We start from the raw sequence: 23,488 nt of genomic DNA on the forward strand, positions 1-23,488 counted from the left end.
TGCACTCAGCAGGGAGTCTGTCTGCTTGAGACTCTCTCTCCTTCTCCTTCTGCCCCTCCTGGTTGTATTCTCTTTCTCTCTAATAGATAAATAAATAAATCTTAAAAAAAATGTGCTCTTTAAAAGCATGTCTTTCTTCATCTGATATTTAAGAGAGTTGGAAAAACAAAGGTGCTGAGAAGATGGGGACAAAATGAACCCAGAGACCTGTGTCTGATATGAACCATTCAGCCCTGAAAAAGGAAATTTAGCACAAGGCATGCCATCCGAAATGACAGCAAATGATCACAGCCCTCGCCACCACCCTTGACGTTAAAAATGAATGCTTTCGTTATGGAGAGGAGCTGAGACTCCTGACGTGTGCAGCGTGTAAAAGGTGCTGTGTTTCATAAGGACCGAGGGGTGGGGAGCACACTCAAGGTCATGGTCTATTTTCATTAATGAGCAGACAATTTGTGCTTCCTGACGGGAATGCTTGACTCATGCAGAAAGCAGGGAAAAAAGCAAGCGGGCACCTCCATTTCCCTCCCCCAAACAACCCCTGTGGGTCAACTGTGAGAGGGATCCCAACCTTTATTCATGTACTCGGTGACAATGTAGATTGGCTCCTCGGACACCACCGCGTACAGCTGGACCAACTTGTCGTGTTTCAACTTCTTCATGATCTGTGCCTCCTCCAGGAAGGACTCAGGGGACATTGTGCCTGGTTTAAGAGTCTTTATGGCTACTTTTGTGTTTCCATTCCAGGTACCTGCACACATCCCACAATATTGAGTCAAATCAAAGCTCCTCTTTTGAAGGAAACAACAACAAAAAAGCTTTTCAATCAATAGCTCCTTACATAAAGTTAGAGTTTAACTTAAAAACTTAATCTCTTTTTTTTTTTTTTTTTTGTTGAATGAGGACAATCAAATGTAAGGACTCTGTCAAATATTTTCAACAGGAAAAATGCGTTTACCTATGGCCGTATTACTTTTTTCTGATTTCGATATTATGCGACTTTCCTTTTCTGGGGCTCACTCATGTGATTACAAATTGTTACCAAAAGCTCTGGACACTTCTTTACAAGGATGAAAGCCCAAAGGTCATTAGAACAGGCCCGGCCATCCCATAGCTATCCCTTCGGCAGTAGAGTGAGCATGGATGAAGCCATTTTATGAAGAGTGCCATTAAAAAAAACACATGGCAACACACTGAGGATGTCTGGAAATTTCCTCTAGACTTTCAACTGTCTGCAGTGGATGGGCTACTTGACTGAGTCCTTGAACAGCTGATATATAGGTAAGATCACAAGTATGCTATTGAGCTTTGGCAAGAAGCTCACAGCCTACTTGCCCCATACTTCAACCAGGTAAGGAAAGTTCCTCATGTTAACTGATGGTCAGCCACAAGAACAATAGCTTCTATCAGTTAGAGTGAAAAAATTAAACAGCAGCTAAGAGGGAACAGAAGTATTTAGGCATAACATGTTAAAATCAAGTAGATACAGAGACAGGCCTGGTTTATGATCACGGGTTGCCTCATCTATAAAATATAGGAACGGAACTGGATTATCTTTTGAATCTCTTTCAGCTCCAGAATTTAAAAAAAAAATCTAGGTTCAATGTGTATTCCATTATTAGTCTTATAATAACTATGAGTTAAAACTCTAAGGGAGGGGCACCGGGGTGGCTCAGTGGTTAAGCATCTGCCTTTGGCTCCGGTCCTGGGATCGAGTCCCGGATCAGGCTCCCCACAGGGAGCCTGTTTCTCCCTGTGCCTTTCTCTCTGTGTCTCTCATGAATAAATAAATAAAATCTTTAAAAAAAATCTGCTGAGTTAGATTATGCCTTTACTATTTGTAAAGAAAACTAGTTTAAATGAAGATTAATTTTTATATTTGATATAACTGATTTTAGAATTAAAAAATTCTGTAACCTTTGGGTACTCTGTTCAAGGCATGGTTCATATAATGATGACATGCAACCTAGAAAAATCTGAGTTAGGAAAGAGCAGTGGCTTATAGAAGAGTTCATTCAAATTATAAAATATCTGACTGCTACATGTAAGTGGAGAAGGTGACAATCTGTAAGTGGTCTTTGCTATTTGAGCGCTGTCAGCATCCCAAAATTTTAAATAGAGATTTTCTTCTCTGGTAACAACCCAGTTAGACTCACTGGCATTCCACCATAACGTGGTGTTTTATGTTTAGTAGGAAACAAATTCGTAATAGTACGGCATAATGACTTCAAGTTGATAATTATGCATTTTGAAAATAAATCTTCGTGGAATGTCCAATTCTTCCTGACTGCATAAATGAATTAAAATCTTGGCACCCGCAACTTCAGTTATAAATTGAGCGGATGAAGGAGAGGCAGGCCATATACAGATATTCATATATGCTTATTATATAGTAGCTTATACACACATATATGTGCATGTCTGCGTGTCTGTCTCTAACCTTACTGCTCTATCTACAGCTATGTAATACTTATTCCTTGCCAGGTTCTGTTCCAAGTGCTTTCCCTGTGCTAAATCTTTTAATGTTGACCACCCCTAAACACTTAGAGCTACACAGAGCAACAGGTACCTATCTTTATTGTTTTTAATTGAATCTAAGAAAGGAAGAAGGCGGATTCCATAAGCACCAACATCTGTCTCACTGACGGAGAGGTGTTTTGGGTGGGGCCAAATTAAAGGATTTTCTCTAAGCCAAGCTGCCATGGACCAAAGGCTGTTATAAAAGAAGTGGGACGGGCCGAGGGCAGTCAGCCTTATCAATGACACGACAACCAAATTAAGAGAGGTCTGAGTGGTCTACTGAGCATCCACTATGTGCAGGGGTTCTGAGTATATTGTCCATGTCATCCTCAATCCTGTGAAGTAGATATCATTCCAATTTTACAGATGAGGGAACTAAGGCTCAAAGACATTAACTTAGCCCCTTGCCCATGGTTAATCAGCTAGGAAAGGTTCAAATGCAGGCCCACTGAGCAAAAAAAAAAAAAAAAAGCCCATGGTCTTTCCCTATAGTAACCCGTCCATCGTATCTTACCTTCTTAGGTCTTAGGGAGAGGAAACAACGGATTCTTACTGTATTGGTTTCCTGTTCTGTGCACGCCTGCCTTCGTTAACCACGTGACGGAGGATAGAGGAGCACAGCGAAGTATCGCCGTGCTCTCAAAATCTGGACGTCCTGTGCCGGACTGGCTACCCAGGTTAAATGTCTTGGTCCCAAAAACTGTGTGTGTGTGTGTGTGTGTGTGTGTTTGTCCCAAACTGTCTTTTTAATTGGCTCTGAGGTGCAGCCAAAAGCAATGCGCCCTCTGCCTTACCAAGCCACACTTCAGCGAAACACCCCTGACCCAGCTTCTTCTCCAGAAACAACGAATCACGTGCAACTTCCCAAGCATCTTTAGCCAATCCAGAAGTTTGTGGGGTACAACTCGATGCAATCACAGTTAAGTTAAAGCACAAACCATCAGCTTTGTCTACAGGAAAGGGAATTAATAAAGAAAACACAGTCCTTATAATCCATAATCATGCATGCACTAGGGAAGATGGAAGGTGACTTGCCCCTTAGGGCGACACTGAGCTCACTGGGCAAATGTCTGCACTTGAAAATGAAGGGCTGGAACGTTCCTCCTACTATCTTCTGGCTTATGAATTGAGACTCATATGATAGCATAATTTGAGCCATCTGCCAATCGTGACCACTACTTCTCTTTTGGAAATTCTGGAATTCTGAAATCAAAATCAAATGTATAATCCCCCACTATTAGTAATTTAAACCTTCTTCCTTCCGGGTCACAAAGTCTTTACTTTCACCTTCCATCTTTGATGTTTGGGACTTCCCAAACGAGAGAGCTACTAATAGAATAATTGAGTCTCAGCATACCCATCCATACTTCCCCAAACTGCCCATTTCCCAGTCTCTTGATCAACTGCAGGGATTCTCGAGGGATTTCCCAGACATCTTTGGTTTTGACAGACAGATCGGTAAGCCTTGGCATCCCTTTATGACAGGGAACAACTAGGCGGCAGCAGAGACCTGCGGCTCTCTCTGATGGAGTGGAGACAGCAGCAGGAGAGGGAGAGAAAAGCAGAACATGTGAAACGACACTTAACAGTTGCACAAACCCAGCGAGCGCACAGCATTGCTCAAAACAGGGCTACGTTGGCGGAGAACTGCACGTATCTTGGAAGATTAGACACCACACGTTGAAACATGTTCATTGGAGGTAGAACAGGAAAGACATTTTAAACATGGACCGCTCCATGCCTCCAGGTAGTATATAGGCTACACACATACACAGGTACAGGTACGGCTGTTTTGGTTTCTATACTCGCTGATGAAGAAAAATGTTTTCTGTCCGAGATGCTAATGACATGTCTCTGGAGCCCTGGAGATCTCTCCAGTGACTTCATAAGGTACCTTTGGAAGACAGAACATCAGCATGACTATCCTCTCCCTTTCTAATATCAAGGGTTCAGGGACTTTCTTTGGTTTGAACATATTTAAAATTGTGACTTTAACTCAGGATTTTTCCATAGAATGTTAGACTGTTATAAGCCAGGAAGACTGAAGATTATACCTGGCCGGGGAAAAAAGAGGTCACATTTCTCTAGGGATTTCTTTGGCATTTTAACTGACTCTATTCTAGCCGTCAGATACTCTTGCTTCTTTGATATTTCCCATTAAAAAAAAATCTTTATAACCGTCTTCAATGCATAATTTAGAAATCTGGTTTCAAAGCAGAAAGAAAGGAAACTGAAATCTGCAGAAACTCAAGGCTGAGAAAGAATCCTATTTCCTATGAAAAAAGACAAAGGAAACAAGTTATCACTTATGGGCTATTTGGATTTTTTTCCCCTTCTCTCTTTTCTTTCTTTTTCTCTTCGTTTTCTTTTTTCTTTTCCTCTTTCTTTCTTTCTTTCTTTCTTTCTTTCTTTCTTTCTTTCTCTCTTCTTCTTCTTTTTTTTTTTTAAAGAATATACCTTTTAGAATATATCAGTGGTGAGGGGAAATTGCCTAAATGTCAGGTTAAATGTCTGCCAGGTAAGAAAAAGTAACAAAGAATAAGGGATCGGAGCAGTGACAAAAGCCGTAGAGCGCCTGGCGTGTGCAATGGACAGCGCCCCGCCCGCCACGTCCCACCGGAGGCCCCTCGGATCCAGGGAAATCCTGTGGAGGGTGGTTGTCTTTTCTCCAGGAACCAGCCTTAAGTTACTTTTTATTCCTTTATGGTAGAACCAGGTTCTGAGATGTTTAGGCAGGAAATTATTTATGTGTCAATATTTCAGAGGCACTTTATTGCATGAGAGAGAGAGAAAGAGGGAAGAGGCAAAGCCAATATAAAAACAAATCTAACTTGAGATGGAATTTTTTTTTGAGATTAAAAAACGTCTATTGCTCTTCATATCCTTTCTCTCCTCCAGCTTTATGATGTTATTAACGTGCCCTTTCCAACACAATATTTTCAAATGATCCAAACCCTGGGGATCCTGCTGATGTTTGGCTGTAATGAAATATATTTCGGCATTTGAAAAATCCTTACATGTGCGGGCACTTTGAGTATGTCGCTTAAGCTCAGGGAGATATTCTGCTTCATTTCTCCCAAATATTTCATTAGAATCCATATAAACTAAACCTATCCAATGCCCTAATCAACGAGTACTCCAAGTCCTGTTAATTTTTCACTTTTTCATTAGTGCCCAGGATGAATTGATAGGTATTTCTTATTGCCACTTTCAAAAGATTGCTTTTTTTCAGTGCTAAAAAATTATACACAATTTTTTTTAAAAAAATGAATGTGCACAGAGCAATAGCTGAGGTCAAGCCATGTACTATTTTGGGATTTTGTTATTGTCCTGAAGAACAGTATATAACGTGTATATATATATGTATGCATATATTATGTGTGTACACATAATACACACACACATATACAGATCACAGAAAAAACTACAGGGTTCAATGGGACATAGATCTGTATATGCATGTGCATCTATGTAAAAATCCACCTGTGTGTATATGTTATATGGTGCGATAGCCTTGCTAATCTTAGAAAGTAATCGTTTTGACACTTGTATATAAGACCTTATTCTTTACTAAAATGTGCGGACTGTACACCTAAATACCTCATAAGCATATATTTCTAGGAACAACACACTAACAGTGACCTCTGGGTGTTAGGACAGCGACTGATCTAGTTACACTTTGTAAGCTGAATTTAATACAATAGCTATAACAGATCTAGGAGCTGTGGGCCGCACAGTCTACATCTAGTTAGGAAACAGCCGTAGTGGTAGAGGAGTGGAACGTGATAAATGGACTGCAAAATGCATCCGGTCATGGGAATGAAAAGCATGTGCAGCCAGTCCCGTGAGTGCTGAGTGTGAACTGGGGACCCTCGACAGGAGCCCCCCCGCCCCCCACACCGTGAGTTCCCTCTCAGACACTGTTCCCTCTCCTGTCACGGTTTCTGATTACAGACTCCAGGGGAACAGGAAAAGATGACAACGTTTACAATTTAACCTACTGCTTCGTACTTGGGAATTAGAATGTTATAGAATCTTTTGACAAATGCGTGGAACTAATAACAACCATGGTAAAAAGACATCAACAGAACCTATTCAGCTAAGCCCCACCTTGCCTGGCCGCAAAGAAAACTATGCCACTGCTGACCTTGCTCATGCTTGTACCTCCTCCCCGCCCCGACCTCCCTAGGAGCCTCCCCGTTCCCTCCAGTGTCCCGGTGGTGAGTAGCTAGTCAGAGTCAGGGTTACCTGAGTAATGTTGTACAAGCTGCTGAAGTGTTTCAAACTGGGCCCGGGTGGTAATATAGTATCCACCATTGTCAAGTTTGCGAATTTTATAATGTTTGACATGGTCTCCTTTCATATCATCCCAATCTCGGATCGACAGTGAATAGGCACCTGGTAAATATGCAAAGCATTAGCAGCTCCAATAATTTTGAAAGCTCGTTTGTTTTTTGGGTCTCACTTACCTGACTATTCTGATTAACCAATATGAAGAGGACACACACACTCTTCCACTCAGTAACAGAAGAAGTAAACACCTCTTTCTTGCAAATGTCAGAAGTTATTAGCAATTAAGTCATTTTATCCTTGAGAATGAAAGCGTCCTGCATTTCTTCCTACAACACCCTCTTCAGTACCCTAGTGTTGCCTAATATGGTATTAGACCCAACTCCCCTGGGGGCGGATGAAGAGAAACACAGACATGCAGGCAGGCTAGGGTCTCTGTCCTCATCTTCCTTACCCCTGGAGTGCTGCAGAGGCAGTGGCCACGTGTGTTTGAAGAAGGGTAAGGACCGTTTCTCTAGAAAGGAGCCTTCAGATTCCACTTCACCGTCTCAGGAGCACATAACCATGGCTAGTAGATCAAGCTAGAAGGCCACTGCTCCTCCTTTCCCTTGGCCCAGCTCCCTTTTGTGGGCTCTGATGTGTGGGTGGTTAAATAATGAAAGGCCAGTGGTTGGAGGAAGAGCAGTCCTCAGATTTGAAAAAACAAAAGGAATGCAAAAATAACCTGTAGGTTTGGTGCCTGAGGAACTACAAGCTGTAGAAATCAGTAACTCTAAAGAACTGCCGTGAATTCTATCATCTTGCATGTCTGCAGGAGGGAAGCTGCCCGGCCCTTGTTTCGGGAGAAAGGGCTTGATTCTGAGCCTCTACAGTTTTTTTGGAGCTGTCTGTGGTTCTAGAGCCTGGGGGGGGGGGGGGGGGAATCTGAAAATAGGACTCTGCTCACAAGGTGGGGAGGATATGTGCCATTTAAAAATCCTTGTACATTAGAGAGAAGCCTTTTCATCTGCTCTGACTAATCCACAGATTTGAATGACAACCAAGTTCTTCAACTCCTTATCTTACCTTTGGTGGTTTCACTTTCACGGATAAGAAAGGTACCTCTCGGGTTTCCAAAGGACAAAAGCTGTCGCTCAGCATCTTTTCGGCCAAGTTTTCCAAAGTACCACCTTTAAATGAGATCAAGGGAAGGAAACATTTTGTAAGGGATCATTTACAAAACTGCAGTAGTGATCCTCCTCACCTCCGATCGCATCCGTAGCCTTTCCCCGCCCACGTTTTCCTAGCCTCATCTAGTTCCCTTTCAGTCTGCTCCCGATTCCATCCCTAATCCATCTTTTTCAGTCTTTGAAGAAAATAAATCAGATTGGAATCGTGGGCGATTTTCCTTCTCTTCCAGAGGTGACAAGAACTGGTTTGTGTTAACACTGCCACCTGCATTCACAAGAAGAGAAATCTAAGACCTTGTTTTGAAATGGCAAGTGCAGGAGACCCTTTCCCTGCATGTCTATAAGACCCTGGGTTTCTGAGCATAATTACAACACCTGGGAAATAACGAAACGCAGCCTTGGTCTAAGTAAAGATCATTAATCAAGCATTGAAAAAAAAAAGTCAGGATGGATAAAGAACAGAGACGTGATATTTTCAGTAACTTCGTACCTACAGTGATTTTGGAAAAAAAAAAAAAAAGCTGTCAAGACTACCCCTAATTTGAGATGACTGCTGCCTTTGGATGCTTGCTTTCATGCTCTTCCTGGCCAGCAGGTGTGAGGACTCGTGTAAATGGAAGATCTGCCCAGCAGATGGGTGGGGATCTGCGCATGTGTGCTCTGGCTCAGCTGCAGGGACAGGTCACTACGCAGTCAACGAGCTCGGCCTCACAAACGACTGGCTGTTGCAGCCGTTTCCTATCCTCCCCGTGACAACACCCTGGTGCCGTGTGAGAAGGCGTCGCGTCAAGTCACCTCACAATCTCTGCTGTTTATCTTTTATCTTCCCTTCCGCTCTCTAGCCCTAACCATGGCTTGGCAATTAGCTAAGGTTTCGGCAACTAGCTGCTGAGGGAGCAGCAGCAGGTGCCGTGGGAATCCACGACAGAATTCAGGAGAACCCCGTCGGAATCTGCGCATAGACACAATTTTAGAATATTCAACTGTGAGAGGATCCAGTTTCTAAAATGAAATTTTAATTCACTATACTTGAACATAGCTATTATGTGTTCACTGTCAAATTCTTTTGTGAATGAAGGAGCCTCGCTGAAGATAAGAAAAGACACACTCCAAGCGGGCTCCTCGGTGACTTTTAAAGGCACCAGACTGTGCAACAATCCTAACTTAGCGCTAGACGGTATAAAGAGAATCACAACAATTATTTACGAGAAAGGACTTTCTGGGTTTGCATCGGTTGCCGGATGAAAACGCAGTATAAATGCAAATGAAAAGAGAACAGTTGGAACAATGGGCTGAACCAAGACAATAGCATTTTAAGATGATGGTAATTAATTGCCCATGTAAAGCCATAGGCGTTATCTTCTTAAGATGCTAATTTATTCTTTAAGAACGACGTATTTTAAAAACTGACCATTACAAATATAGCTCAAATATATAGTCGGTAGGCTCTCAGTTAAATCAAAGCAATGCCACCTTTTAGTGGTACCTTTTATTCTGAAAGAACGCACAGATGTTGGCAAATCTGCCCCCCAAGATAAAAATTCAATACAAATTCCTTTATTCTCTGATGATAAAACACACTCCCTAGGAGGAAAAAAGGAGTGCAGAACCACTGAGTATTTGAGAGCGGGAAACAAAACCGATCTCCTTAGAGCAAATATAAAGGAATTAAAGGCAAGACAGTGATCCCGTTGGGAATTTGGTTGGGGTGCGCCGTCCAATCCTCCCCGTCGTGCTTAAACAAATCCCAGGGCAAAATGCCATATCAGAGCCAAAGGATGGCGGGCTTCGTGGCTGCCTCTCCTTGCCCCCCTTACTGGTCAGGCAAGGCCACCAGAAGAGGCAGATGCCCAGGATGTCAGGGAGGAGGACAGGTCCCCGGATCTGGGAGTCATGGGCCAGTTTTCTTTCCCTCAGTTCAGAAATGAGGGTTGCCACACGAGCCACTCTCATTAGTTCTCCCTTTTGGAAGCGACCATGACTCTGCGCAGGCCAGGAGAAGGAACGATGGTTGTCCCCTCTAGAATGCCCTCAGCCTGCCAACCATCTTCCCAAACCGGTACCAGTGAAGTCCTTGGTCCGACAGTTAACTGTGAGTCACCATTTACCATCACAGAAACCAACCAAGATGGCAACTCAAAGGAGAGGAGCATTTGAAATGCATCATCAGGGGATCCCTGGGTGGCGCAGCGGTTTGGCGCCTGCCTTTGGCCCAGGGCGCGATCCTGGAGTCCCGGGATCGAGTCCCACGTCAGGCTCCTGGCATGGAGCCTGCTTCTCCCTCCTCCTTTGTCTCTGCCTCTCTCTCTCTCTCTCTCTCTCTTGTCTATCATAAATAAATAAATAAATCTTAAAAAAAAAAAAAGGAAATGCATCATCAGAGGATTCCCCGAGCTGTGGAACACGCCATAGGTGAGATATTTGTACCTGGGGCATGGAAGGTATAGTCTTCAGTACCCCCTTAATATTTCCCATTACTCTAAGAAAGAACTCAATCTGACCTTTGATAATTGTTTGCCTCCTTGATCACCCCCCTCCCTGTCCCCCTTGCCTTTCTCTCTCCCTCCCCACTCCCATTCTTTCTCCCTTCCTCTCTCTCTCTCTTTTTTTTTTTTTCCCAGTGGACTATATTATAGGCTTAGAGCCTTGGGTTCGCAGTAATAATATATGCTCTGGCCAGAATTGCCTCACATTTTCCCGATTACTTTGTATCTGTGGCAAATACTATTGGGTCTTCAATAGACTTGGGAAGTAATGCTCCCTTTCAAAATGAGTATGCTTTTAAGGAGCAGGCACATGTGAAGAAAGATATTACGTCAATAATAGTACAAGTATCCCACAGACAGGGCCCAGGCCGCAGCACAACGCCTGGGAAAACATGGCATCACCATACTCTCTCAACCCTGAGGTCGCTCTAGAGAACTTCGTCTCCCCGCAGCCTGCACAAAGTTAATGGCGTTTCACTGTGACAGCTAAGCTTTAAAAGCAAACAGCTGAGCGAAAACAACAAAAACAAAACATACTCTTCTGCCTGGATTGAGTCGACTGGAGCCACGTAATTGCTGGGAATGTAACCAGTCTCTCCGGTTGTCAAGGAGCGGGCTTCCCACCAATCTCCTTCCCTGCAGAGAACAAGGAGAAAAGGAGGTGAGTGTGCAGACCCTTTTGATGTCAACGCCGTTAGGGTATCAGAGACTATCTCCCAGTCATCTCATTGGCTGATTTCTGCAAATTCCAACACAGCCCTCTGCGAGGGTCACGCGGCTACCATCAACGTCAGCTGTGACTCGAATCCAGGCTTGTCTCTCATCTCTTATTTTACTTGCAAATTAGGAATGTAGGACCCTGGCCACGAGGGGGTTCTCCTGGGGGTGGACGGGCATTGTGCTTGGTAAGGGTCCCCAGCTTGGACAGAGGCGAAGGGTACTCGGCCTCAGGCTACGTTAGAAACCCTGTAACGAGGAACCAGCTGGTAGTTATGGGAGGCGCGGGATGTGTTATCGTGGTAGACGTTCACGACACGTGCACGGGTCAACCAGCCACACTGTCCACACCGCACAACCCGTCACACCGTACACGACCCATCGCAAGGTACACAGTGTTGTGTGTCCGTGACCTCTCAGCAAAGCTCGAAGAAAGGCAGAGCATGCCCGGACTCTGCTAATTTAGCTCACAGTCCCGACGCGGTCTCACATCCTGAGGCAACCGGCATCCTCTGGTACTGCTGGGGAGATGCACACCGGTCGCTGGCTCTAGTGTGGTTTTGCTCGCCACGGAACGGACGTATCAGAAAAGAACAGAACAGGGCAGCTGCAGACGGTCTGAGAGGGGAAGCCTGTTAGGAGGCCCAGGACCGGATGAGAGCTCACCCCGGGGCCTGCCGTGCTTGCCGTCAGGACAATGGGTCGAATCCTTACAGGCACGGTACAGGCCGAGCGTCGCTCACGCTCAGAAGTGTGCAGCCTGCGGTTCGTTCCTCGCCGCCGACAGCGCTCACCCGAGTCCGCTGGGCAGGAGGGGACGGGTGGGGAGCTGCGTGCGTGCGGGTGCACGGGGAGAACAGACAGTGGCCAGGCCTGAGGCTGAGTCTCCGCACCGCGGGACACCCCGCGTTCCAGGAGGCGGCCTGTCTCAGCCTGCGGGCGGGGGCGGAGGGCCGGGCTGCAGGCCTGTAGCAGCCCGTCAGCTTAGAACAAGACGGCTCAGCTTGGCGGTGAGAGGTCATGTTTCGGCTCAGGGCCACGGATGTGTGACGGAGAGCGCGGACGGAGCGTGTGCCCCCTCCACACAGCGACACGGGGCCGCGGCCCCGCCAGTGCGACACCCACAGAACCTGCACCTGCCCGGGCCAGCACCCTTCGGCACCCCGGGCCTGCCCGACTGCTCTCCAGCAGGGGCCCGGCGCCGTCTCGCCTTCCTTTTTTGGTCCATGGAGGCAGCAAGAGAAATCCCTAGCCTTTTTTTTTTTTTTTTTTTTAAATCATTTAGTGGCTGGACTCTGTGTCAAAACCCTCAGCCAGGGAAGAAAGTGTGTTGGCTTCTGGCCCTGGTCAAGATCTCCCTCGGACTGACAGCATTAGGCAGAGAATGACCAGCCTCTGTATGATCAGAAGCCTTGCTCCAGAGCCCCGTTCTGCAGACCGATTCTGCGTGAGGTGACTGATGAGCAGTAACTCTAGATAGAATTTAATAAAGCAACAGACAAATGATGACAAGCCCACACGTATTCTGGGTGTGGTTTTGGGGGGAGTGCTCGGTGGCACCGGTGGCACAGAACAGCTCATGAGAAAATGGGGTGCTGGCAAGGGCTTTTAAAGACTCTCATGTCTGGTTGTTTGTCTGTATGTTTTTTAAGATTTTATTTATTTATTCATGACAGACATAGGGAGAGAGAGGCAGAGACACAGGCAGAGGGAGAAGCAGGCTCCATGCTGGGAGCCCGACGCAGGACTCGATCCTGGGACTCCAGGATCGCGCCCTGGGCCAAAGGCAGGCGCCAAACCGCTGAGCCACCCAGGGATCCCCTGGTTGTTAGTTTTTTAATTAAATTATTTATTTTAAGAGGGGAGAGGCAGAGGGGGAAGGAGAGAGCAAATCTGAAGCAGGCTCTGAGATACAAGGCTCCATCCCACGACCCTGAGGTCACATGACCTGAGCCGAAACCAGGAGTCAGACGCTTAACCTACTGTGCTACCCAGGTGCCCCTAAAAGCTTACGTTTTAATTCACTTTTCGGTCTTTCCCTTTTTGAGCCTGTTTAACAAATTTAAACAGATACATCCACCAAAACAGGGAGATAACTTCTCACACCTAGGAAGCCCTTTGTTAATCAATCTTAAATTTAGTTTACGTCCAGATCTGTCTTATGAAATGACTGGTACGTACCAAAGGATATGTGTGCATATGAACACCTGTGGACCCACACCCGACCGAAGAGCTGCGTCTTTACTGATCATATGAAATCTACCCCATGCTGTTCCTATTGCATTCCTCTGCCTTTTGGGGCTCACATCACGAAATTCAAACTGGTTCATGTTTGAACAGTTTGTATTGGTTTATCTCTGCGTCCTCCAAAAGAAATACGTGCCCTTGTTCAGTATATCACCTAGGAACACCTGTGGAAGTTGTTTTTTTTTTTTTTTTCTTTCCTTTGGGACACGTGCTAAGAAATGGTTTTGGAGGCTTTAAGATGGTGACATGTTTACTGCTCCGAAATTCCACTAGATGGAGACATTTCATCATTAAAAAGAATAACAATACCCACCACCTCTCCACCCTCTCCTTTCTCTCTCCCTTACTCTACCTCCCAAACCCCACACCCAGGAAATGCTCCAGAATAGCAAAAAATCCAGAGCTTTCAGCAGAAGCCTGTCTTTTATTGCAACCTTCATCAAGTGAGTTCTAATCGACTTAAATGAAGAGGAAGAAAGTCTAATATCAGGGTTGGGGAACATGGAAATGTCATCTGACGCAGGAAACCAATACATTTTTTGGGGCAGGGACAAGCCCAAGTCTGATTCAGATGATCTGGGATTAGTCAAGTAAGGTCGACCCTTGGAACGCCTGGGTGGCTCAGCAGCTGGGTGCCTGCCATTGGCTCAGATCATGATCCCAGGATCCGGGATCGAGTCCCACGTTGGGCTCCCTGCATGGAGCCTGCTTCTCCCTCTGCCTGTGTCTCTGCCTCTCTCTGTGTGTCTCTCATGAATAAATAAATAAATCTTAAAAAAAAAAAAGTAAGGTCGACCCTTGAACCACATGGGTTTGAACTACACAGGTCCTCCTGCATGCAGACCTTTTCCAATAAAACCAGTAAACGTACTCTCTTCTTAGGATTTTCTTAATAACATTTCCTTTACTCTCATTTTATTCTTAAGAACATTGTATATAATACAGATAACATAGAAAATATATGTTAACGGACCTTACCTGTTATTAGTAAGGCTTCCAGTCAGTACTAGAAGATTAGAAGTTAAGTTTTTGGGGGCGTCAAGGTTAGATGCAGTTTTTTGACAGCATGTGGCGAGTGGCGGGAGCTGGCATCCCTAGCCCTCCCCCATTGTTCGAGGGTCAACTATAATTTCCCATTTCAAACCCAGCATTAATGTCTCATTTTGGTGTTGGCACCTAGATAGTTTAGCACAGATTAGAATCCAACTATCAGCTCATCCTAAAGTCATGTATCAGGAATTCATGATTTTTCTCTTAAGTGACTCCATTAATCTCACAAGGGTTTTCAGTTACTCATGAGAAAGATAAAATTCTTTTTATTTTTTGAGGCCATCTAGGGTCACTTTTTCCATCAAAGGAGATATAACGTGACAAGGCAACCATGTATTATTATATAGTAAGCCTCACAGGTTGTGCCCAGAAAGGCTGGCAAACTCGAAATATTAAAAATAAAAACAAACAAAAAACCTCAAATCTTTGAGCAAATGAATAAATCCTCTTTTTAATACATTAGAGGCCAACTCACCCACAGATAAATGATACTTTTTATAAATCATTCACCTTGATTCAGGAAAACAGAATCTGGACTATGGTACTTTCTACTTCTTGAATTATTGTAATGAACGTTTTTAAAACTGCACTTAAAAAAAAACACCTGTTCTTACAGTTCAGATTATTTCATGAATTTAGAGTTGGTGAGATTTTTCTTTAACTGTTATCTTGCTTTGATTAAAATATGTGATTTAAGGCTCTGGTTTAGAATGACTTTTAAGTTTTTATAGCAGCTTCCCCTCATCCTCTGATTTAAAGACTTATTAAGAGAGCCTGTTTTCAGTCCCCCAATTTGCTCATAAAGTTTGTTGGCCCCAGGAGCCTAGGGCCCTGATGCAGCCGGAAGTGGTGTTTGCAAACAGAAGTTGGTCTGATCTGTGGAGCATTTTTATTATAAATGCTATATTATTTTCAAATTTGGTTACTGTCATCTTACTGTCAGAGTATCCGTAACAATTTTATTGCGTGCTTGGAGGGGACTGTAAACCAGAATTTCTCCTTATCAAGATGAAAAGAACTTTGCAAGGAGTCAGTACCCTAGGCACTATTCCACTCTGTGCAACATGTATATTGTATTTTATTTATTTTTTTATATTAATTAATTAATTAATTTATTTATTCATTCATTCATTCATTCACTCATTCATTCATGAGAGACACAGAGACCCAGAGAGAGAGGCAGAGACACAGGCAGAGGGAGAAGCAGGCTCCCTGCAGGGAACCTGATGTGGGACTCGATCCCAGAACTCCAGGATCACGCCCTGAGCCGAAGGCAGATGCTCAACCTCTGACCCAACCAGGCGTCTCTGTATTATATTTTAAAGAGTCACTGGTTTTAGGTGGTAAATCACTAGTCATGGAATGTGAAAATAGGGAATAAAATAAGATGAATTTAAATAGTTTGCTAAATGGGTTCAAATTTAATAATGTCCAAATATACTGCACTGAGCACTTATAATAGGTCGGGGAAGAACCCTTACCCCATGTGGGGCCGTGGTGTCACTGGCTCTGGGCCCATGGCACACACGGGTACCACATGCTTCCTGCTGCCCTTGAGAACACAAAGGCCAGCCCTGCCACCTCCCATTTCTGCCTCCAGACAGGGTAAGGGGTGGGAGGGCACACTCCCTTGGAGGAGAGAACAGAGCGCCATCCCCCTCCCGGCCAGCGGAGGGGAGCCAGGGCTGGGAGAGGCTGGGGGAGGGGGAAGGAGCCCCCGTGCCATCTGGTTCCCAATTCCTGCTTGGTTTGTCCTTCACAATTTCCTCTTCCCTGTCATTACCCTTTACTTCAAGATACTGTATTTGTTGTAAAAATCTTATTTTTTTCCCCCCGACAACCTTGAAAAAGGGCATTTAAATGGCATGTAGGATGAGGAATTCCACTGGCAAGAAGGAAGAACATTAAGGGTGAAAAAAACCAAAACCTTTGCAATATTTTCTTCTAAGAGAAGCAGGCCGGAGGCTGGAAGTCTGTAAACACTACAGGCCATGCATGCAAATCCTAAAATACAGTCTGAGATAGACTGGATCCTCCTGGACTGTTTCTCCAAAATTTCAATTGAATGCCACTGTATATCCTATCCAGATGAACGAAGGAAGAAGTCACCAGTTTGACCTTGGCGAGGACTGGCTTTCCAAGTGGCCTGTGATCCGATGTGTAGATACCCCGGCAGTGTGGACAAAACCCGCAGAACAACAGCTGTGTGGTAGTTCCTACCGCTTCTCAGTTCTTACCTTTCGGAAGTTGGTTAAAAGTTCCAACCAACTTCGGGACTGAGAGAATATTACACAGGATGGGGAGGGGAAGTGGAGGGTATTTTGGAATTTCAAAGTAAGTAGACTCTAAGGAGAAGCATTCATCTGAGAATCAAACTAACAATAAGGAATCACAGATCAGAAGAGATCAAAGCCAAGTTCCCCTCTTCCCCGCCAACCTTCCAAACTTTCATGTATCTTGAAAGGTTCAGTCCCTTCTGGGGTGCGGGGTGGTCCTCTGGGCCCTTCTAAGACTAAACCTGACATGGTCCTCAGGATGCCATCCCCACACCCCACCCTCGGCTCCTCTGTGCACCTGGGAAGCTCCTTAACTTGAGCCTCTGGCCCCTCATATGTCAAACGATGACTCGGAGGCGCATCTCAGACAACTGCCATGAAGAATAAATGGGAACATTTGCAACTTGTACATGGCCGGTGATAGGAGCCTTCAATCAATGGCAGTTGTTTGCTATTTTTTTTTTTTAAATCTCTGTGGCTATAAGGGAGCTTGTAGGGGGCAGGTAATGTTCTTCTGGCTCTCGGTGCTGGTTGCACAGGCATGTTCAGTTTGTGCAAATACAGCAAACTGTACACTTTTAAAACATTGTGGTAAAATATGCACAGCAAAATTTCCCATCTCAAGCATTCTTAAGTGTGAAGTTGGATAGCACTAAGCACATTCACATTGTTGCATGACCACCACGCACACTTCTGATATGTCCAGTTTTCTGTATGTATTTAAATAGTTAAAAAAAACCCAACCACACCCATTAATGATGACAATACTAATTAAAAATAATCCCAACAACCTGGTGGCTCCTAAGTAGACACTGCTTTCTGAGGTCCAGTAGAGTCACTAGTCTCTTCTGGGGGGAATCTAGCTCTTGTCCTTGAAAGGCGGTGTGTTCTGAGTGTTGGGGGCATCCCAGGGAAGGAAGGATGGGGCTTCCCCAGGAGGCAGTTTTCAGGCCTGATGGAGCTCCCTACGACAAAGGAGCTCCCTATGTCTCTTTCCTAGGACAGGGATACCCTGGGGTGCCTCTCCCTCCTCTTGCTCCCCTCTCTTCTCCCTGGAGCTCTCAGCAAAGCTGAAGAGCCGGGCTTTGACTGGTCCTTCTGCCATTACAGTTTGCCCAGGGAATGGAGTAGGGAGCAATTGGATCTGGCGGCACAGGAACACTTCCTGGCGGGCCTTCAGCCTTGGAGTGGCATTCCTCCCAGGTCACTGGGAAGTGTTCACAAGGAAAACTTGAGGAATGGGGAGGAGGCCTGAGTTGCTGATGGACATCATCATTTTCCTTTTTTTTTTTTTTTCTATTGGGGAGAGGGCAGAGGGAGAAGTAGAGAGAGACTCTTAAGTGGGCTCCATGTTGTGGCTTGATCTCACAACCGTGAGATCGTGACCTGAGCTGAAATCAAGAGTCCAAAGCATAAATGACTGAACCACCAGGAGACCTTTGTGTGCGTGCGTGCGTGCGTGTGTGTGTGTTTTAAGTAAACCCTACCCTCAATGTGGGGCTTGGACTCATGACTTCAAGATCAAGGGTTGCATGCTCTACTGACTGAGCCAGCCAGGTGCCCCCACCACCATTTTCTTTGAAGCCTGAAGTTTTCGGGCAGGCACCCTGCCTTAACCTAATAGGGGCAATATTTAAAAACTAAGGGAAATCTGTTTCCCTATATGTGATGCCATATATACCTATATTTACTCTTTTTTTTTAAGATTTTATTTATTGTTTCATGAGAGACAGAGAGAGAGAGAGAGAGAGAGAGGAGGCAGAGAGAGAGAGAGGCGGAGGCGCTCCATGCAGGGAGCCTGATGTGGGACTCTATCCTGGGTCTCCAGGATCACGCCGTGGGCTGAAGGCAGGTGCTAAACCACTGAGCTACTGAGGGATCCCTATATATACTCATCTTAATGGAGGTATTAAATGTAGTGAGTGAAAACTGAGTGATTCTCACCCTTGAAATTTCCCCAATGCCTGTGTAACTGTTGTTCCTACTGGTCCCATCTAAAATGCACACATTGTAGTCATACACAAGTGGGCGAAGTCACTTCTCCTTCCATCTCACAAAGATTTCAGTCACTCACAAATTTTCACTACGGGGAAACGCCTCCACAGGCTTCACCAATCGGAATATTTAACAGTTTTGAAAACAGAAGGTACTTGTTACCAGCTCTAAGTGACGGCTCAGCTAGTGCAACTTGTGAAATGCAAAAAACAAAAACAAAAACAAAAAAAAAATCTCTAGGCAGAGAGAGAGAGGGTAATGTGGGTAGCCAAGCTTTGTGCCAATTATCTGAAAATGCAGATCTGCAGGGGGCGGTACGGGAATTTTTCCAACCTTTGAATCAAAACTATCAACTCTGCTACTTTATGGTGTCCTCCAAAAAGCTCCTTGGACACCATAATACTGCACGGATTCATCAATTCTTCATAAGTTCAGTATCTACTCATTAATGAGGTTAGCAGGTGTTCCTTTAGCATTTCAGATACTAAAAAGACACAGGCTGGTAACACAAGTATTCTTTCCCAATCTGAACATACTCCCCTCCATTTCCCTCTCCGAACTTACGAGCTGTTCAGTATTTGGAATTTCTCTCCTTTGTGAAAACTCAGGTCATCTTCTGTCCGTGCTTCATAATCATAAAGGGCTACAAACAGCGTCACTCCTGAGAAAACGAAATCAAAAGGGGAGAGATTATTACTCAAGGGGAAATTCATTCCAAGAAATTACATCTTCACTCAAATCTCATTCTCAAAAACTACATCTAATCAGCACTGATAACACGGTGCGGTGATGTGATTAATGTGTGATAGCAGAGTTGCAGGGCGGAATTTCTGCCTCGGTCTTTGTAGGGGAAGCATTATTTGACCCGACTAAAACCTAGAGCTGGAGGTGCACTTCTCTGTGCACCTCTGAATGAGTCCTCGGGAAGAGATGGGCATTAACATCATGTCCACAGCCAAGGGGCAGCAGCAGTGTTACCGCTCAGATCTGCAGAGGTCTGCAGCAATTAAAGACATCTTTTATCTGACACAAATTCTCCTCCTCTCAGGAGCCCACGTTAGTCCAGGGTAAAACAGAGCACTTCTTCCCGTGACCTGACAGTAATGTAGAATGTAACAGGAAACTCCTTCTGCAGCCTGGGACTGAGAAGACCTACTCCATTAAGTTCACCCCAATTAGACGGTGTCTTGCTCTTGGCATCTGCAGTTGCTCTGGGGACTCCCTCTCTCCTATCATAAATTTGCCTATCCTTGCATTGATTTGCACTTATTCCTCCTCATACCTACTCTATGTCTTCTTATCTGAGGGGCTCCCCACAGAGGCCCCTCCTGCTTTGCACAAGTCTGCTGTCAACAATGACAAATCTCCAGCATCCCATGTGGCCTAGGACCTCCTTCATACAGTAGGGAGAGTTCTAAGATAGTCCTCAAGGACTCCAACCTCCTGGTATTCATGCTCTTGTGTTATTCCCTTCCCTGGAGTGTGGGCAAACCTAGTGACTTGCTTCTAACCAATAGGACATGGCAAAGGTGATGGGACGTCCCATGAGTGATTAGGTTCCAAAAGATTGTGACTTCTATCTTCCCAGTAGACTCTCTGTATTGCCACTTTTGGCTTAAACACTTTGATGAAGCAAACTGCCATGTTGGAAAGGCACACATGACAAAGAGCTGAGGGTGGCCTCTGGCTGAGAGCCAACGAGGAACTGAGTCCTGCCAGCACCACACGAGCTTGGCAACAGATCTTTCTCAGTTGGACTGTGAGGTGACGATGGCCCAGCCAACACACCTTGATTGCAGCCGGTGAGAAGTTCTGAAAAAGGGGGTCTAGTTAAGTTATTCCTGGATTTCTGACCCACAGGAACTGTGAGATCATAAATATGTATTGTTTTAAAGCTGCTGAGTTTGCGGTATGTTATGCAGCAATTGTTCATGAGTACATTCCATTTCTCGGCTCTCTGGCTCCTCATTTGGATCTCCACACATTTCACAGTGCCTGATGTGGCCTAAGGAACGCACAACATGGATTCCACTCTTTACCAGGCTGCCATTTTGCCATGTTGGTAGTTCCGAGGGAGCAGATGTGCCTTTGGGACTATTCAAAAACCAGAGAAGGAGCTGGGGCTTGTTTTTCTACCCCATCCCAAATGGGGCTTCCTATAGGAGACCTGGCACCCAGAAGGTCTGACCATGCAAAAGCAGCAGGGCTCATTTGGCAACTTTAAATTTCTTTGAAAGCCTGAAAAAGAGACTGGCTTAAAACAAAGAAGTGGAAGTCTATAAGATCATGTCTGTTCTCACTGAACACTCTATTAACAGATTCTTTTTGTTACATAATTTAAAAACAAACCCTAGCTCCACCAGTGAGGAAGACAAGGCACATGAGGACGGATACTTCCAATCTCCCACTATCTCCCCTGCATCAGCTGGCAAGTTCTTACTGGGGTTTTTAATCTTCTAAGGATGGAGGGGAGAGTCAAAGGAGGTCACAGGGGCACACAGGCACTGTTCTTGGCCTTAAAGCACTAAAAGCAGTGGCGGAGAGACACACATGCACACACAACAAAGCCAAATAATACAAGGCCGAAGAGTCTGCCAACATTTGGGAGTACTATGTTTTAACTTCCAAATCTTAAAAGGGACCAGGCAGCCTCATACTAAGATTGTCCCTAACTACAGTATAGACTCCCATGTTCAAGGCGAGTAGCCCTTTCTAGTGACTTTATGAATGACACCTGCAGACACAGGGATTCATATCCAGCATTCATGAATGAATGAACAAACAAGGTCGATGTCTGCGTCAGCAGAATTCAGTCTGGTTGGCAAAGAACTCAGCAGGCACAGAAGTGTGTGCTGGTGCATTTTTGGCTCTTTTTTTTATCCCCCTCTTGTATCCTCAGAGACAGACTTCCATAAAATGCCTCCTCCCTTCCTCCCTCCATTCCAGGAAGGTAGGAAGGATGGGTGAGTGTACTAACATCCACTTGCTCATGCGAGGCTGACTTTAAAGAGAAAGTTGGAACCACTACAATATAATGATAAAATGCCCAAAACTCTGGATCAGGCGCCTTGGATATAACTATGCTGCTTTATTGTAGGCAGAGGTGGGGGTAAGGGCAACAATCAACCAAACCTGTTAATGCCTCAGTAGGGCCAACTCCCCAGGTAAAAAGGCACAGTGAGTTCTTATATAAGACATGATGAGCCAAGAGCATAATTGGCTGATGTACATTTCTTTAAACTTTTCTAATAAACAAAACAGTATGGAACAAATAATGTCAAATATCTAGTTACCATGATTCACATGCTGGGAAGAAGATTTGGAAGGCTAAGGATGCATGAGATAACTTACAAATATTTTGCAAAACATATGTCTGAGAATGTATGCCAGATATTTTATGAAGTATTAGCTAAGTCAGCAAATGTACATGGCAGTAAAACAGAGCCTTGTGGTGGGAAAGAGAAGGAAACTTAAAAAGCAAAACAAAACCAAAGCTGAGAAGGATCCCTTAAGGATACATGAGATTTGATTTTAAAATACAAGAGATACATGATATACTTGAGGGTTGATAAACTCAGTCATATGGAAGATGATGGGAAGATCAGAAACAGAATTAATGAAGATGAATGGCCAAAAACTAATGCTACCCAATGTCTGCACTGGCTGGGAGGTGCCAGGGGAAGATGAGGGAGGTGCCAGGTGGAACAGGTGGAAGATGAGGGAGGAGGTGCTACCCCCCCCCCCACAAAGTGGCTCTTAACTGAGGGTGGGAGGAAGTGCACTGATATCTGGAGAACTCAAAACATACATTCTCAGATCCAGTCCTGAAAGCTTCTGATTCAAAAGATCTGGGATGGGACTTAGTATTCCAAAAAAGCTGTTACTTAGCCAGCCACGGTTGAGTCTGCCAGTCACGGTTGAGACCACTGACTGGCCTAGACTACCTTAGCAGAAGCTGTACCTCCCAACCCATGCAGCATCCTCATAGAGCAGCAACCTGAGGTCCCCCTATACCCCTACAGATAGCATTTTCATTGGTCCGTCAAGCTCTATGTTTTTTGTTTTGTTTTGTTTTTGTTTTTTTAATAGCCCTTCATCTGCCTTGGATAGATGGGGACTGATGAAAAACTGAATGTTAAATCCTTCGTCAAAGGGAGCTGCCTAGAACACAAATGTTCAATTGACAAAAGAATTAAGAATGGCTTAATGCTTACCCGTTCCTCCCCTGGTACGCAAGGTCCCGGTATGAGATGAAGAGTTCACACCCCCAAAGACAGTGAGTCCTTGGCCTCCGGCCGCGTGGAAGTTGTTGTAGTTTGGGATGGAGGTCACGCCGAAGCTGGGGTAGTGCTGAGGAGTGGGGTCTGTGCCATAGCGGTACCCGGAGCTCTGGTTCAGGCTGCCATCCCTCTCCTCTGTCAGTTTTGTTGCTTCTTTATCCTTACATTGCACACAGCCCATTATCTAAATTCCTGTTGAACACAAAAAAGGAGGCATGTGAACTTGGATGCTCCTCAGTTGCTGGGTTGCTGGATTAAAGAGGAATCATTTGTCAGGCTCACGCCTGGCTATTTCAGGCCTGAAAGGGACATGAGGGAAAGCAGTGGCTTAGGTTGATGGTTAGAAGCAATCTCATGGCCTTTAACTTGACAATCACATTTGCTCCCCATGTGCTCTGGGTGTCGGGAACCACACAGGGTATGGTTACCAGGCAGCAATTGCCTTGGATGAGGCCTGC

At 45.0% G+C, this 23,488-nt stretch overlaps 1 protein-coding gene across 3 annotated transcripts in view; it reads right to left on the reverse strand.

Annotated features, from left to right (window-relative positions):
- FYN (FYN proto-oncogene, Src family tyrosine kinase) overlaps window positions 1-23,488 on the reverse strand; it is a 210,720-nt gene that overhangs the window by 33,687 nt on the left and 153,545 nt on the right. For 2 of the 3 annotated variants that reach the window (XM_055330827.1, XM_055330826.1), the window contains 7 exons: window positions 22,965-23,222; window positions 19,315-19,411; window positions 11,003-11,101; window positions 7,876-7,979; window positions 6,769-6,918; window positions 3,878-4,042; window positions 572-751 (listed from right to left, as the gene is read on the reverse strand). In XM_055330827.1, coding sequence (XP_055186802.1) covers window positions 572-751; window positions 3,878-4,042; window positions 6,769-6,918; window positions 7,876-7,979; window positions 11,003-11,101; window positions 19,315-19,411; window positions 22,965-23,211 — 1,042 coding nt within the window. In that variant the 5' untranslated portion in view covers window positions 23,212-23,222. Of the gene's footprint in view, window positions 1-571; window positions 752-3,314; window positions 3,471-3,877; window positions 4,043-6,768; window positions 6,919-7,875; window positions 7,980-11,002; window positions 11,102-19,314; window positions 19,412-22,964; window positions 23,223-23,488 lie in introns of all 3 variants that reach the window. The other variant, XM_055330828.1, reaches the window with a different exon arrangement.

The sequence above is a fragment of the Nyctereutes procyonoides genome, unplaced genomic scaffold (genome assembly GCF_905146905.1).
Source record: "Nyctereutes procyonoides isolate TBG_1078 unplaced genomic scaffold, NYPRO_anot_genome, whole genome shotgun sequence".
Classification (NCBI taxonomy): Eukaryota; Metazoa; Chordata; class Mammalia; order Carnivora; family Canidae; genus Nyctereutes; species Nyctereutes procyonoides.